Genomic DNA, 16,385 nt, shown 5'->3' with positions numbered 1-16,385 from the left:
ACCCACTGCAGGGAGTCTGCAAACTGCGCTCCATGATTCCTATGTCACTCATGTGGTCTTGTTTGCATGTGTGCCCTATGGGGGGATTCCAGGACATGGCGGTTTTATTGAAAATCCTGGTTCCACAAGCCGGCAGCCAGTTGCTGTTGGTCATTACAGCATGAGCACAGTTGCTTTACGTCAGCCGTTATTATAAATATAAAGAGGTCACGCTGTTTATATAACCTCCAAGGTCACGGTTTACGTCTGGTCCACTGCGTCATCTCATTGTCCTTCCGTTATTAATGGATTTAAGGAATCAATAAATGCTATCGGCGGAAGTTTTTACGAGTCAGATTTTTAGACATCTGTTGCGTTAGAGGTTTGTGGGTCATGTTGCACATTTCAAAGGTGACGGCGAATGAGCTCTGACCGGGATGAAACCATGAGGCACTGAAAAGGCTTCAATATGCAGCCCTTTGTCCTGGTTTAAGTCTTTTTTTTTCTCCTTTTTTTGTTTTGTTCCTTCTTTTTCAGGAAAATTTAGAGAGAAAGCATCCATCCTTCACAAGATCGCTAAAAAGAAATGTCAAGTGGAGGACAGTGAGAAGGCCAATGGAGTGGCAAGCCGTTCAGGTAAGAGGTCATGAGGAGACGTACTTTTGTTGTGACGTCTACATGTGCAAAAAGCCAAACCTGTCCCACGACATGAGAATGGAGCCATTCATTTCTCATTTTTAGACTTAACCTCACATATTGGGGAAATAATCAGTGGGCGTCAAAGCGGATGTTAAACAAGCATGACATTATCAAGAGTTGCTGAACAGATTCTAAGTGTTCTCTTGAAGCAATATTTAAATCAATCACAGTCACAGCCAAGTGTAATTTATGTGTGTTTTCATTCACTTCAAAGAGTCCGGAGAATAAACAGGAGACCAGAGGAAGCTCTTTCGTGGCCACAGTGCAGCCAAATCAAAGCCAGACATGGGCAGTGATCAACAAGGCCAAATTATGCTAACAGCACTATATTAACATATTAGCCTCTTAATCAAAATGCATGACCGGTAGCCATCCGTGTATACTTTACTTTTCGATCGTTACATATTTTAAGTTTTATTACACGTCTTCGGTTAAAAATGCACCGTTGGAGTAGCTTCGTCTAAAATGTCACAGCATCCAAATGAAGGTTTGAGGTCATCTGCTGGACCGTGGAAGTGTCCCGTCGCATTATCTGTCTGAGAATATTTCCAAATTTGTCACAACCACACTTGGATTGAAGCAATTTCCACAGCAATTATCGTTTTATCATCTGATTACATGGCTTTCGGCTCTTTGTATTTTAATAAGGGCTGTTAAGTAAGTCTGGCCCCAAATGAAATTGAGTCACGTCAGCCAGCGGGAATTGATGGGGAGGAGGAGAGTGTCAGCCTCAGACATGCAGGTGGTTTCTCACAAATGGCTGCTTCAGTAAACAGAATCTATTGATTTTCACAATTCTCCAGATATATCCAAGCACTCTCTATCCTTTATTTAAGTTAGTGCCGTGGGGAAAAGCAGGGTTCGCCCTGGATGGGCCATCAGTCAACACAGGTCTAAAACATAAAGACAGACACACACTCACATTCAAACCTACAGGCAAATTAAAATCACTAATTAATTTTAAGTGCATGGGGTTTTTTTTACTATGCGCGCGCACACACACGCACACGCACACACACACACACACACACACACATAGATGGGGAGAAATAGACTAAGTGTAAAACTATTGTTTAATGGGCTTAAGTGGTTAAATGAACCACATTTCATCTGGAATGCTTCTGTATGACCACACAGTGGTCAGATAATGGTTTACTTTCCCACATAATAGTGAAAATATATTCCCAGCTTGAATCGGGGGTGGGTCTGTCTCTCTTTGCTTGTCCTGTGCTGAACTGATGACCTGTCCAAGGTGGACCCATCCATAGTCTGTTGGAATTGGTATATTTTCAATAATTACATTGAAATGTGCCAATATTGACACTACATCAACTCAATGACTTGACTCTAAGACGGTTTGGTTTTAAGCCTGGGGGCCTTCCTGGGGGGGGGGGGGGGGGTTCGCATGGTGTCCCTACTTTCTCACAGCACTCTGAATTTCTCCTGAAGTCCAAAGGCATTAGATTATTTGGTAGAAATAAATCAACTGTAGGTAGAAGACTTATAAATTGGGATTAGCTCCACAAACCTGCCAACAAAAAGCAGTATTGAAGATGATTGAATATGCACAATATGTATAACACCATGTGTTATGAAATGTAGCCGAGTGGAAGTATTCAAGACTTTATGCTCATAACCATTACTGTAAGTCAGTATAGCCGCATAGTTACTGTTTTAAATAGATGAGAAACTGGTGTGAATACTTCTCACTGTTTGTTCTTTGAACTCCCTGCAGATAAAAACCTTCCAAACAGCTCCAGTGTTGAAGTGGAGGTCACCCCACCCATGAATGGAACTGCGGGGCAAGAGGGCGAGGCGGTAAGGCACCCGAAACACACACTGACCCCGAACTCCACACCAGGCGCATTCCCAATCAAACCGAGTGCCGAAAGGCAACAGAACTGTCTGCATATCAAAGTTAGCGAGGCATTTATGAATATTTTACGCCTCTCTCGTCTGCGTCTGTGTTCCCACCTTGAGCGTGATTGATGCAAAGGTTGCGCCGACTATGGCGCGGGTCACTACTGCTGATAATTTCCCAGCACGCGCCCGCGCAAGTTCCTCCATCTTCAGCCAGACCTGCCAAAGACCCGCCTACTCCCACTGAGCTCTGTAATCACACTCCTCCCCTACCTGCTGCTTCCCACCACCGACGGCTCACACCGGAGATTCCTCTCTCTCTCTCACTCACACACACAAACACACACATAACGTCTTTGACCAGCCGCCAGGCTCACCGAGCCGCCGACCGGCACCGGCGGCAGTTGTCCGGGAATGAAGGATGACGGTGGGACGCAGCAACCCACCGGGCCGGCAGACGGTCCTGGGGCAAGCAGGCGCTGATTCAGAGCGGAGAGAACAGAGCAGAGATGGGTGCGGCGGCCTTCCTGCTGCAGTTTCACCCTTCAGATCAATGACAAAGAGTCACCAGCTGGACCCAGCAATCGTTGTTCAGCAGGTCGGGGGGGGGTCTCTTCATCTTGGTCGTCGAAGCTGAGATGTTCAGTGGGAGATTGTGTGAAAGACCAAACATGATGATTCACAACACAACATGCAGACATTATACAGATTAATCTGGCTTTACAATCCAAGCCAGGTCTTCTTTGGGTTTTTTTAGACCTTTAAATGACACAAATCAATGGAAAATAATAGAAATGGACAAAAAAAAATTTCAAATCGTCATCAGATTGTGTATAAAAACATTTAATTAAAAATATCTGACACTAAAATTAAATCCGTGAATTGTTAAAATTACAAAACAAATTGGTGTTAAAACCACAAAACAGCAATTGAAATACTTGAAATGTTAATATGATAAAGGCAAGAGAAAACTGGGAAAGATACTCTTTTGAAAAGCAAAGCGGGCCTCGGGATGATTTTGTTTGTACATTTTCTCTCTGAGGAGAATCTGCTGAAAGGCGTTGCTGCATCCAACTGTGAAGATAAAACAGGAGAGAGATATCTGCTAACTAATTGTGCAAAAATGTGATACCAAGCTTCGCTTGTCTTTTCCACAATGCTCACTCCCGCGCCATCGGTCGAATCGTTGAAAACTGACTTCCATGCAACAGGTGGATCTGTTGTTTCCTTTAATCCCCCGATGAATGCACTTCTCCGAATAAATAAAGCAATGACAGATGCAGCCAGGGCGCCAATCTGAGATTAAATTAAAAAGAGGGGATGCTTTTGTCCACGACAGCCGAGGACTGAAAGGACTTAACTGAAAACAATAAATTAGACGTAAAAATCAAATGAAAAAAACAGCTTTGTTACAACTCTATATTTGTAAGAAGTTTAATAATATAGTGCAGAAAAGTCTATTATGAATATTTCCCATGTCGGATGAAACAAATGGTTAATGCCTTTAAAATAGCCATTGACAATGAAAACAAATCCAGAAATTATACACACATTTACTTGATGATCCTTTCTGCTGGTGAAGCAGCTTTAATCACCATTAAATTTGATCAGCCAACACAGTAAGAACAACAACAAACAAGAGAAGGGGGATTCATGCTCTTGCTCTTGGGAGTATATCACATCCAGGGAATTGCACCTTTGTTGCAAACTGTGATATAAAAACTAAACTGGAAACCATAAGCATGCTTTTATGCTAAAACAGGGTTTTTACTTTACATGACCCACTGGATTTAGATGAGTCATAGTGTTTACAGTAGTATTGGCAGTGAAGTGAATGTCTCCCTTTTTAACCCAATCCTATCAATCTCCACTTACGCCCACATTTTCCTGATGAATATCACGGACTGTTTTGTGGGTTAATCAGATGCAGTTCACCTTGATTTGAGCTACTGACTCACTCTAATGATTTGCATTCCAATTTAATTTAAATTTGTAAAGGTTTTGCATCTAAATCGCATCATGACCAGCAGCCTCCGCATCGCGGTGAGGACGGCTTTAAATCTTTTACGATTCTCCTTTGACTCAAGGCCCAGTCTATGAATAATACTGTCCTACTCCGCTGTTTTGCCCGTAACTAAAAAAAGCTTCCCCTCCAGCTGAAACATACTGTAGCACTTTGACACACAGCACTCCTCTGAGGAGAGATACAGTTGACTATAAATACAGACCTGTGGGGAAGTGCATAAGAGGCTCTCAGAATAGACCGACTGCGGCGGAAACGGCTAAAGATGAGCTCCGATTTGCTATATGACCATGTGTGTATTGATCCGGCCCACTGCAAGTTGTTCTCAGGCTGATCCTTTACTCTGTGGCCTCATGATCTTACTGGGAAAACATCCCCGGACCTTTTAGATTTCAGAATCATGCCATCATACTAATGTGACTGATGTGAGGAATTTTATACTTAATAAAGACAGTAATGTAATTACTTGGTAATAATATAATTGCATGATGAGTACAATAATTATGCTCCCCCACTATACATCTTTTTGAAAAGCAAAAACTGCAATTAAATGTTTTATTTTCAAGAAATACTATATTGTTTGGCCATTATTACACTTTTGGCTGCAGTAATTATATATTCAAAGGATATTTTCTTAAAATGCTACTTCAATAATAGCATATCTAACCAATATTATCATAACTTCTATTGATTATTGTTAGGATGTTGTTACACTATTATTACTATTATTACCTATTACGTCTAAAATAGCCCAAATGATCCTGTTATTGGGCGTTATTACGTTATCAGTGGTTCTGAGGTGAATGCAATGAAAAAGATAGAGGGGACACTTAATTCAGGTGGTGATTCAGTACATTTCCAGGACCTGGAGCCTCACTGGCACACCTTAGTCTTACGTGTGACTATTTTTAGAAGCGTGTCCCACAGTGCACCTGTCTGTGTCAGCCAGGAAGTTGCTGAAAACAGCTCACACTTCCATATGCCGCCAGAGGCCCCGTCATACTAATTGTTCAATTCCTCCCGGACGCCTTGGCAATGGAGACGAGGGAATGAGGGTGTGGGTAAGGTCAAATTAAAATCTACAGCTTTTATTGCAATTTCCTGATAAAATCCTCCAGGGCTGTCAAAAAAGGAATCATCATATACGCTCATATTTCATCAAACAGCAGTAATTATGAATTTTCTTTAAAAATAAAAAACAATATTTTTAAGTTAATACACACAGATAGCTTTCATCTCATCTGGGTTTTTTTATTAGGTTTTTCTCATGATGATTGCTGAATAAATCCTGTGTGATTCTTTTCTTCTACTTTTATCAAAGATGTTTTGCCTGTCAATCAATCAAACTTTATTTAGAGACCACTTTTCATACAACAGAAAACAAAGTGCTCAACAGAATAAAAACACATACACAGAACAGTGTAACTGCAAACTATAATAATAATAATAATAATAATAATATATTATTACAAACAATTCCACCTTATTCATGAATACAAAATTAACTAAAAACAGTTTTTTGTTAAAAGGTGTTTGCCTTTCAAAATGTAAACTGTGGATTTCTCAGGTTTTCAGGTAGGTTTTTTTTATTCTAACTTTGTGCTTTGTATAGAAATAAAAGGCCAGTAGACAATGACCTGATGTTTCTCAAGGGTTCATACGATAAGAGGAGGTCTGATAAATAGACTAAGAACACCCAGAGCATTAGAAACAAGTGAAAGGATTTTAAAATCAATCATGGAGACACAAGAAGTCAATGCAGCAATATAATGTGTAACTACCTGTAACTGAGTGAAATGCACAAGTAGTAAAAGGATGCATCACCCCATATATAGAGTTCATGCAGTCACCTTTTTATTTAACCTCCAGTAAAATGTAAAAAAAATTTTTAAAGTACATGCCATATATTAAAAAAAAAAATTGCAACGCATCAAAGTATGTACGTTGTATTTTATATTGCGGCTGCAAATAAAAACAACAAAATAATACAAATGAATGAAGTTTGCTGCTTATGCGCATCTTTTTTGTTCGCTTTTTTTTTTCTTCCCCCCATCTATTTCAACCCATGTAGCTTTGTTGCCTCACACCGGGTAACCAGCGCAGACGATTCCCTCCAGGAAGAAGAAGAAAAAAAAAATATTAGCAAATGTCACGCCTCCCCTTGCAGCTCTGTGGTGCCTGATAAAAGTCAGTGCCTTAAAGCACAGAGTTGGCAGTGTTACCAACTGAGGCACCACAAGGGCAGGAAAGGCCCCCAAGGGGCTGGCATTTGGGAACCAAGCAAGTGTTGGTAGGCCAGCTCCATGGGGTACTGTAGCATACAAAGCAAGCAAAGTAAATCATAAATAGATAAATGACAGATTCACACTGAGCTGTGTCAGCCAGACACTGCAACTTGCACACAGTTCTCAAAAGAGGTGCAGGCGGACCCGTCAGCATTATGTGGACTGTCTATATTGTGCAGCAATATTCAAAGGAAGCATTTCTTCTTCTTGTTTGTCGATCCGGGACTGAAGCTGATAAATAGCGACACTCATGAGTAAAAATACTCCCATCCCTTTGCGCCCAGAAACAGTCCTCTAAAGGCTCAGGTTTTTTGGTTTTTAGGCCTTTTTAACAGACAACAATGCAGCCATCTGGATATGGAGAGGAGGAGAAATCAGAATGCCGAGCATAAGTGATGCAAGCGCTGCCTTTTGTTTGGCAGCTCTGATTACCAAGGTTACCAGGCAATACTCTGCAGCAGTCGCTGTCACAGTGGGATAAGCCCCATATGATTCATGAGTCGTGCAGTAGCCATCTTTTAAAGATTCCCGCTCGACTCTCAGGTTAGCCGATCTTATCAAATCTGTAACGGTTGAAATGAGTGAGTGGGGGGGGGACGGACTGTTTACTGTACAACATCTGTCACCACCATGTGTTTCACTGTGGGTTTTTCCACCCAGTGTCTCCTGCACCCGTCGGCTGCCTTTGTTTGTACACCTTCGCTGACGTGAGATTCCCACAAGGGGCATGAGACACACTCCGGGTCATCCTCGTGTTCGAGTCAATTCTGCATGTGCTGACCTGCTCTGTGTCGGTCCCCGTGGTTCCTCATTATCAAGTATAATTGGATACAAAGGGACCAGGACATCCTTCTACTCTCGGAGGCCTTTGTTGTTTTGCTCTTTTACGTGAGCCAGAATGTTTAAATGAGAGTCTGTGTGGTAAATGAGAAGATAATTTAGTTGTCTTTTTTTTTTTTTTTTTTTTAAACCAGCTTGCCAGATGCTAATCGCACAGAGGCTTGCGGCGTTTGCCCCGTTTGGCATTCTGGCGACGGGTCCAATCAGACCCCAGGGGTCTGCCGGTGCAGCCAACATCAGCAGTCACTCAATGATGAGGCCCTGATGGCTGGTGAAACGGAGCCCTTCAGGCTCAGCGCAATCTCCCAATTCACAGGCCGCTCTGTCTTAAGGTCACCACAGAGCAGAAGCACGGGAACATCCAGGTCCGGCCATCAATTTCCGCAGATGTCTGCGATGTCTCACTGTGGAGAGGTGTCGCTCCACAGTGGCCAAAGAGAACACTTTGACTGCAATAATTATTTTTCAAATCAACTATATATGTTTTTTTTTGTGGCTACATTGGGAAAACATGGAACTCTCCTAATAACCAACATTTCAAGGTCCATTATCTTTGTTGGTTTTACTCTTGAGTGAATGTCACTTACATCCGTGATCCACTTTGTTAGTTTTGAATGAAATAGTGCTTTATGAATAAACTTACATGGATTGACTGACTTACGTCCTATGAAAATTGTGCAACTATGGAGATTTTATACAAGTAAATGTACCGGAATACCTGCTTTTGATAACGCAGTTAAATGCAGTTGCGAACATTTTGAGTTGTATTTAAGAAGAATACTCAAGTATTTTTGCAAACCTGGGTAAAATCCACACAATGCAACAGTCGTTCTTGAGTACATTATTGTATAAATCTCTGGTTTTAACCATATATAATATGTATATACAAATACACACGTAAAATACACTATCCATCAAAGTAACTTACAACTAGCTATAGTATAGTATAGTATAGTATAGTATAGTATAGTATAGTAAATGTACCACGAAGCAATTGTCACTAACCTCTTTGATTTTTTTTTTTTTTTTGCCATTAAGTATTTCAGATCAAACTTTTAAATCTCCTTGCAGGTACAAGAAAAAATTCCACTATGTTCTTTGATTTATGTAATCAATTGAATTTGTGGCTTTTAATATTTACATTAGAAATAATAACACAGAAGAAGAGTTGTTTATTTCTAAATCAATCTTTCCTAATCCAGTGTCCTTTAATGTACAGTTTCTCTTCTTGATGGATGCTTTCTTTTCTTTTGTTTGTTTGTCTGCCCCCCATTCTCTTGTTTTATCTCAGGCCGAAGATGAGGAAGAAGAGGACCAGCCTCTGAGCTTGTCCTGGCCCGAGTCCTGCCGCAAGCGCTGCACCTACCTCCTCATCATGCCTATTGTCCTCCCTCTGTGGTTAACGCTGCCCGACGTCAGGAAAACAGTACGGGCCGCTCAGACGTCCTTCAATGTGCAATCCCATCCCAAACATCTTTTTTGTGTGATTTCTGACAATCCACCTTTTCTTTTCTTCACTCTCAGGCGTCAAAGAAGTTCTTCCCCGTCACCTTCCTGGGCGCCATCTGCTGGATTGCAGCATTTTCCTACCTGATGGTGTGGTGGGCTCACCAGGTATAGAAACACGTTTGCTCTTGAGAGGACATGACATTGTGAAATGACAGCATGATATGGATGGAAATAACTGGCTGGGGAGCAAAGTCTCCTTTCCTCTCTGTTTCTCCTCCCTTGACATAACCAAACTACAATTCTTGAACCTTCTACTTATAAACAGTCATGGCTGTTTAGAGATTCGCAGCTAAACTTTTGGCTTCACGAGGAAATTAAAAATAGCCGGAACAAAAGATTAGGCTTTACTTACTCCCAAAGCTTTCTTCATCTCCTTCTTCTTTTTTTTTTTTTTCTTTTTGTTTTCGCAGGTTGGTGAAACCATTGGGATTACAGAAGAGATTATGGGCCTCACTATATTAGCAGCTGGAACCTCCATCCCTGACCTCATCACCAGTGTTATTGTGGCACGCAAGGGGCTGGGTGACATGGCTGTGTCCAGCTCTGTAGGCTCCAACATCTTTGACATCACCGTCGGGTACGCCGTCTGAGCGCGATTTCAGTCTGAGCTGTTTTTGTTTTTAGATTTAGATTTAGGGGGGGTGGGAGCAATACTTTATACTGGGTGTAATCCTGAAGTCCTTCCTAAAGCCTGGAATGAAATGTATTATTGCTACATTATGAGAACAACAAGTGACTGAATGATTGTAACTGATGGTTTTCATTTTGGTCAAAACCATCTTCTGTACCTTCTGCACCAGCTTTATTGCGGAATATGGGCGAAGGCAGGGTACACTGAGACACGCTCACACATCTTCTTTTGTAAAAAAAAAAAAAAAAAGTCAAGCTGCACTCATGATAAAAAAACGTTTTGGTGAAATCCAGATTAAAAAATAGTTACAGCCTTTTTATGCATTTTAGAGTTTCCAAAAATATCAATGGATTATTTAAAATACACTACTTAACTTGAGGCCACAGACACAATTGCGTTGTCGGGAAACAGACAAAAGATCATCCCTTTTCTTAGTGTTCCCATATAAATCAAGAGTAGCCATCGCAACTCTGAACCAACTTTGTAATGAAAGAAGTACTATGAACTATGACACCAGAAAATTACAAATCTCATAGAGATCATAGATGTGCAGCTTTAGAAAGATCAGTTCAAGTTTTGATGAACATCACAGGAGTTGGTACAGGGAACCCAAATATCGCCGTCCCTCTAAGGAAGCACAGAATTAACAGAAGAAAGCTATTCTGAACAAAATCGAACCGGCTATTCGTCAGCGGCAGTCATGACAGAAATGGAATTGGGTCATCGACCGCATCCTCGGTTAGATAATAGTCAGACGGCTGATAAACAAAGCAGCAATAAGATCAGATTTAGAAACAATCAGTGGATCCCTTTGCTCCTGAGGATGTCAGACAAGTTGAGCTCATCAAGGTTTTGCTTTCTTCGCCTGCACAAGCACTGCAGACGGCGAAGCGTTCACCGTCGCCCTGCAACTTCCTCCAGCAGAGCTCCTCATCATCGAAGCACTCGTCTTCCATTTTCAAGGCGCCTGTCGTTTATGTTCCACGACATGCCGTTTGGATCTGAATGAATTCCGTGTAATGTCCAATAGAAATAAGCCTCGCAAGAAATACACCTTGCAAATAGAACATGATGAGATTTCATATCGCGCCCATCATTTGTCGGTGTGAGCGGCCGGAGTAAGTTTGCTTCCCGCCTGTAAGTGTAACTGAACGTTTGCGCCACCGTGATTGACTGATGATCCTGTTAATCACTGCATTCGTCTTTAGTTTTTCTCTGCACATATAATGAATTTAATCCGCCACTCTTTTACGACGAAAAATCCAAATGCGATTCTGGTGATGTCCTTGTGAACCTTGTAAGAGTTTTCCTTTGTGAAATACCGGCGTGTGTTTGTGCGATTGCAGATTGCCGTTCCCCTGGCTCATGTGGTCCTTCTTCAGCGACCTCCGGCCGGTCCAAGTCAGCTCCAACGGCCTCTTCTGTGCCATCGTGCTCCTCTTCCTCATGCTCCTCTTCGTCATCATCTCCATCGCCGCCTGCAAGTGGCGCATGAGCAAGCTGCTCGGCTTCATCATGTTCATGTTGTACTTCGTCTTCCTGGTGGTCAGCGTCATGCTGGAGGACAAGGTCATCACCTGCCCGGTGTCCGTCTAAGGGGAGGAGCTTCTTTCTTTCCGTCATCAGCACCGCCGCCGCCGCCTCCTCCTCCTCCTCCTCCTCCTCCACCACCACAGTCATCCTCCCTGTCCACTGTTGCTCTCACCCGACTCTTGTGTCCCGCTACACGAAGAATAACTGTACAAGAGGATAAACATATAAAGATGGAGTCCACCTATATTTTCAGTGAGTAGGTGGTGGTAGGAAGGGGTTAAACCAACAAGACTTGGGCACAGTTGGTTTAGCTTTGGCCTGACTGGAGTGGATTTGTGCTCATCGTTACTTTCACTGGCAGGTGGGGAGGGCTGGGTGTAATGCCAAATATAAAAGTATTATGCATGCCATTAGTTTCACTTTAGACGAGCTGGAATCAAGACTACGCCTGGTAGGTTGAGGAGCATGACCTGCTGTGAACTTTGAGGAGCAAAAAGAAGAAGAAATAACCAAGACGCACTGTGGGAGTCCAATACAGCGGCAGTGATTAAAATTGTTTCCACAGACTTGAGTCGCTGTCGCTGGGAGTGAATAGAGGATGTGGATGATTTTACTGGTGACAAAAGGGTCGACTGTGTGGGTGAAAATCGTGTTCAAAATCCTCCTCGAGTTTTTATTGTGGGCTTTGCACCCGAGCAGCAAGGAACACTGGTGCAGGCAAACTTTTTTTTTTTTTTTTTTTTCCGCCTGAGCTCAGTCAGAAAGACGAGAGTTCAAACTTCCCCTCTTCCCTGCCAGATGTCATTTTTCACCACTTAAAGTTTCTTCAAAGGATGGTTCAAGTTTCTTTTTTAAATTTATCTAAAGAAATATTAGAGGACACATTAAATACACTGTAGCAGTTAGTATAACGTCATCTTAACAACCCCCCCCTACTGGTCTGATTGGAGAGAACTTTTCATGTTTCACATGCACCTTTACGAAGACGAGAAGAAAAAAATAAAAGCCTAACTGAAGCTTACCCATTGAAAATAAATTAATAGTTTAAAAGTTTTGGGGCACAAAAGAAAAAAGCAAACAAAAAAAACAACGCATGAGTACTTAGACTCATTACAGTTCCTGAAAAAAAAAAATCAATGTCAAAATAATACATTTGAAAAGACCTTTAGCGTGTTTTAAGCGTCATGGTTGATATAGATTAGTCAATGTGTAGTGCTTTGTTCACAGTATTCCTGGGCTCAAATCACCGGCTAGTAAAACTCCCAGAGTACACATTTTAAGAAGCCAACTGCATGTAAAAACAACAATAACAAAAAAAAAGAGAAAGAAAAAGAAATGCACTTGCAGCTGAATGATTCCGATCAGCGTCTATGAAGGCGTACACCAAAATGTGTAGTTTCTCATACACGTTTCATAACCTCCTGATGCAATCCAGTGCTCAGTCTCTGTGTAGAAAATGTCAACATGTATGGTCAATGATATCTATCAGACTTGTGCAATTTCCTTTCCAATCAAAGGTGCTTTTGTGTGCATGTGTGCAATCTGCATTTGGAGTCATCACACAATGACCATTCTTTAAATTGATCTATAAATAGAGGGTATAATACCAGTATTTTGCAGCGAACTGCAAAAATAAATACATATATATATAGATATATATATATATATACACACCGATCTGTGTTTTATACTGGGGGAAAAAAAACAAAAACACAATCATAATCACAATGTCTCTTTAAGCTGCATAGAATGTAGAAACCACAGATTTAACAGCAATATACCGTGTGTTGTCGTTGAGAACCGCAACCCTCTTCATGCGTCTGTGTCCCTCCGCTGTCTTTTCTGTCGTAAAATCCCACCATCTGAAGTGGGTGACCATTTCTTTTTCTTTCTTTTTTCTTTTCTTTTTTCTTTTCTTCCACCCCCCCACCCGCCCTAAAGTAGATCCCCTTCCTGTTTGAGCTGGCCAGAAACACCTGCTTTTACCTCAACACAGCCTCTGTACAGCAGCTTTGTAGGAGTAAACTGTAAAATAATAGTAAATACAATCTCTTGAGTGTGCGTGAGGAACAAGTGCATGCAAGGAATTTGGGCTGGTTACCCACCGACTGTACAGCTGAGCTTCGACCAACTATATACGTTCACTTTTATGCACCCTTGCAGAGAGAGAAACACCAAGAACTCAGTGTTTTTATTTTGTAAATATACATTTTTTTGGGGGGACAAAAACCAAGTGGTTCCTACATTTATTTCTTTTTTTTCTCTTTCTTTTTTTTGTTTTGTTATTAAAGCACATGAAAAATGGAAATTGCTATTGTATGCAGGTGCGCCTTTGAGTATCTAGTATTATTAAACATGAACACTTATGTGTTTTTAGTCCACTCAGCATCTCATTGGCATACATTCAGCATGTACCGCTCAGTTTCTGGGAAGAAAATTAGGGCTTTAAATACCACATTGCCTCTTATAATTCAAGGAAAATCACAACTTTCTGATGCTATTGTTTTCTTGACATTTCCCACTGGTGACTAACGCATTAGAGAAGAAGCACTCTCACCCATGTGCGCTCTCGCTATATTTTCTTGGACATCTCCACCACCCTGATTCAAAGAGTCGATTTATGGCCTCTGCGATGATGACTCATGTACTTTGTGAAATCCTCCTGTGCACGTATGCCATTAAACTCTTCCCTCAGAGCGCCCACACTTTCATTAATGTGATCACACCTCACCTCTACTTCCTTCTCACCCCTTCTTTTGAAGGAGAGTTTTGGCTATTTTGGGGGTTTTTTTCAGTTTCTCTCTTCCATGCCGAGACTTAGATGAGAAGAGAGACGCCGCCGCCAACGGCCCTCATACCTTCATATTCTCTGACGTGACGCCGGCATCAAACTTTTTGCGCCCATCTGGCAGAAGGTCTCGCTCTTACGTGAGACAGTGAGGCATTTTGCTTGGCGAGAATGTCATTGTGATTTTTTTAATTTTTTTTTTTGGTACAGTTCACTCTTTCAACATGACCTTGCATGGTCACATACACATATTATACCTGTTCTGTTCCTAAAGAAAACAAAACTTTCCTGTCAAGACATCAGATATCCAAAGTTCACATTTATTTCTTCTTTTTTTAATTTATTTTGTTTTGATCTTTAATTTGAGTGAGAGCATGAATGGTGAGACAGAAGAAAAAAAAAACAACAACAAAAATTGAACTGGTTTAGCACGTGAGCTTGCCATTGATTGTGGTTTTTCCAGGGTAAGCTACTACTGTGAAAGTTGACCACTGATAAACATTCTTGCACTCTAAATGTTTTATTTTCTTGGTGTTAATGTAAGATTTATTTAAGGTGTACATATATACAGATTCAAATTAACCATATAATCTATATGTGTAAAAGAAATATGTCTCTTTATGTAAAAACACAAAGTATATAATACAAATGAATAAAGATGCTAACTCAAATATACGTCAGTCTGCTTGGTTATCATATTTTTGTTTGTTATAATGCAAAAATGCGTTTGTTGCACTGCAGGCAAGTAGATTATCATAACATGAAAGAACATGAGTCCATCATTTGTTCTTGTTATAAATGTTTAGATATAAAGGTGCGTCCTGTTTTTACAATCATTGAAAATTCGATTGTGTTATCAGTAGTTGACCAAAACGTTTGAAGTATTTAGTATTTATTTAGAATTTTCACAGTTTGACAGTGTCTTATGGTAAAAATGAATAGGATAAACATCAGATTTTATGAAATCTTCAAATAATTTAATATACTGTATTTTGGTTTACATGACTTGACAGATAAAAATAATACAGAAACAAAATCAATTATAATATTTCTGTACCTGTTTTAATTCTATAACACGTGGACATTTTAATGTGAAAATTTGAATATGGGACAACATAGAATTGATTTATCACCCATTCCCTTTTTTGTGCTCTTTGTTGAGTTTGCTTGTCAATAAATTACAAATACAGTATCTCAATACATCTTTTACATGATCATCCCATTTAAATTGTTAGAAATGCTTCAAACTTTTCACTTTATGTTAACGCTCTATGCTGTGGGTTGGTGTAGTGGATCACACTCTCGCCCTCACAGTGAGGTTTGTCTGAGGGGGCCTTCCTGTGTGGCGTTTACATGTTCTTCCCATGCATGTGGATTTTCTCTGGACACTGTTATCGAACTGAGCTGAATTTGCCATTTGAAATCTGCAACACTGCAAGATAATCTTGTATAGAGAGCAGACCCACAAAGCCAACGGTTTTCAGAATAAGAAGGAGACAGTTTACACTTCAAGGGGGGGAAACAAAATCCTTTAATTTCCACGGGGCGATCCTATTCATCAGCATCCCCGTCAGCCCACGTGTACATTCTGCAGACTTCCACCTGCATCAAAGAGACCTTTCATTGCTTAGTCTCGGGATGCAGGCTGGTGAAAGAGCTTTTCCACTGAATGCAGGATTGTGAGAGAAAGAAGCTGCATTAATGATCATAAATAGCAGTATGGGAAGGCATTTTCCTGTGTACTGGGGTAAACTGTGGATTGGGGCGCCCTCTTGTGTCCACAAACGGATATCTCAATGTGACTCAGAGTAATTACGATATAAATATGTTTCCTGTCAGTTTTCAGGGAATGTATTTATTTCTTCTCCCCATGAACCAAACTTCTATGCAAAGTGATACAATTCAATATATTTTTAGAAGTTATTGAAGGAAAGAGAAGTGGATTAAAATGTCTTCAGAAAAAAAAAGACAACTAATTATGATTAAAATATCACTATGAGTAAAATGCTTATGTTAAACAAAATGATTGAACTTAATTTAAATTCCAGGAACTATTTGTCTTTAACTCATGAAGCGTTGCAGTTATTCCAATATGTAATAATGGAGTGTGCTGCATTTAAATAGTATCTGAAATGGGTGCAGTGAGCCCTTAATTTGTCTTGTAAGAGAACCATATCCTGGGTCTTCTGAGGTAACACAACTGAAATGAAGTTAATATAAAAAGAAAAATGAAAGTGA

General features: G+C 40.6%; 1 protein-coding gene across 1 annotated transcript in view; it reads left to right on the top strand.

Annotated features, from left to right (window-relative positions):
- The window catches only part of LOC308146935 (sodium/potassium/calcium exchanger 2-like), a gene marked incomplete at both ends in the record, with an annotated part of 39,781 nt that extends 28,359 nt beyond the window's left edge, over window positions 1–11,422 (top strand). Inside the window, 6 exon segments of the mRNA XM_080518943.1 lie at window positions 517–615; window positions 2,414–2,496; window positions 8,978–9,112; window positions 9,211–9,300; window positions 9,606–9,772; window positions 11,173–11,422. Coding sequence (XP_080375069.1) covers window positions 517–615; window positions 2,414–2,496; window positions 8,978–9,112; window positions 9,211–9,300; window positions 9,606–9,772; window positions 11,173–11,422 — 824 coding nt within the window.
- Window positions 11,423–16,385: the final 4,963 nt, after the last annotated feature.

The sequence above is a fragment of the Blennius ocellaris genome (assembly GCF_963422515.1).
Source record: "Blennius ocellaris genome assembly, chromosome: 23".
Lineage (NCBI taxonomy): Eukaryota > Metazoa > Chordata > Actinopteri > Blenniiformes > Blenniidae > Blennius > Blennius ocellaris.
The sequence above is the reverse complement of the archived record's forward strand: the minus strand, read 5'-3'. Positions and strand labels throughout refer to the sequence as shown.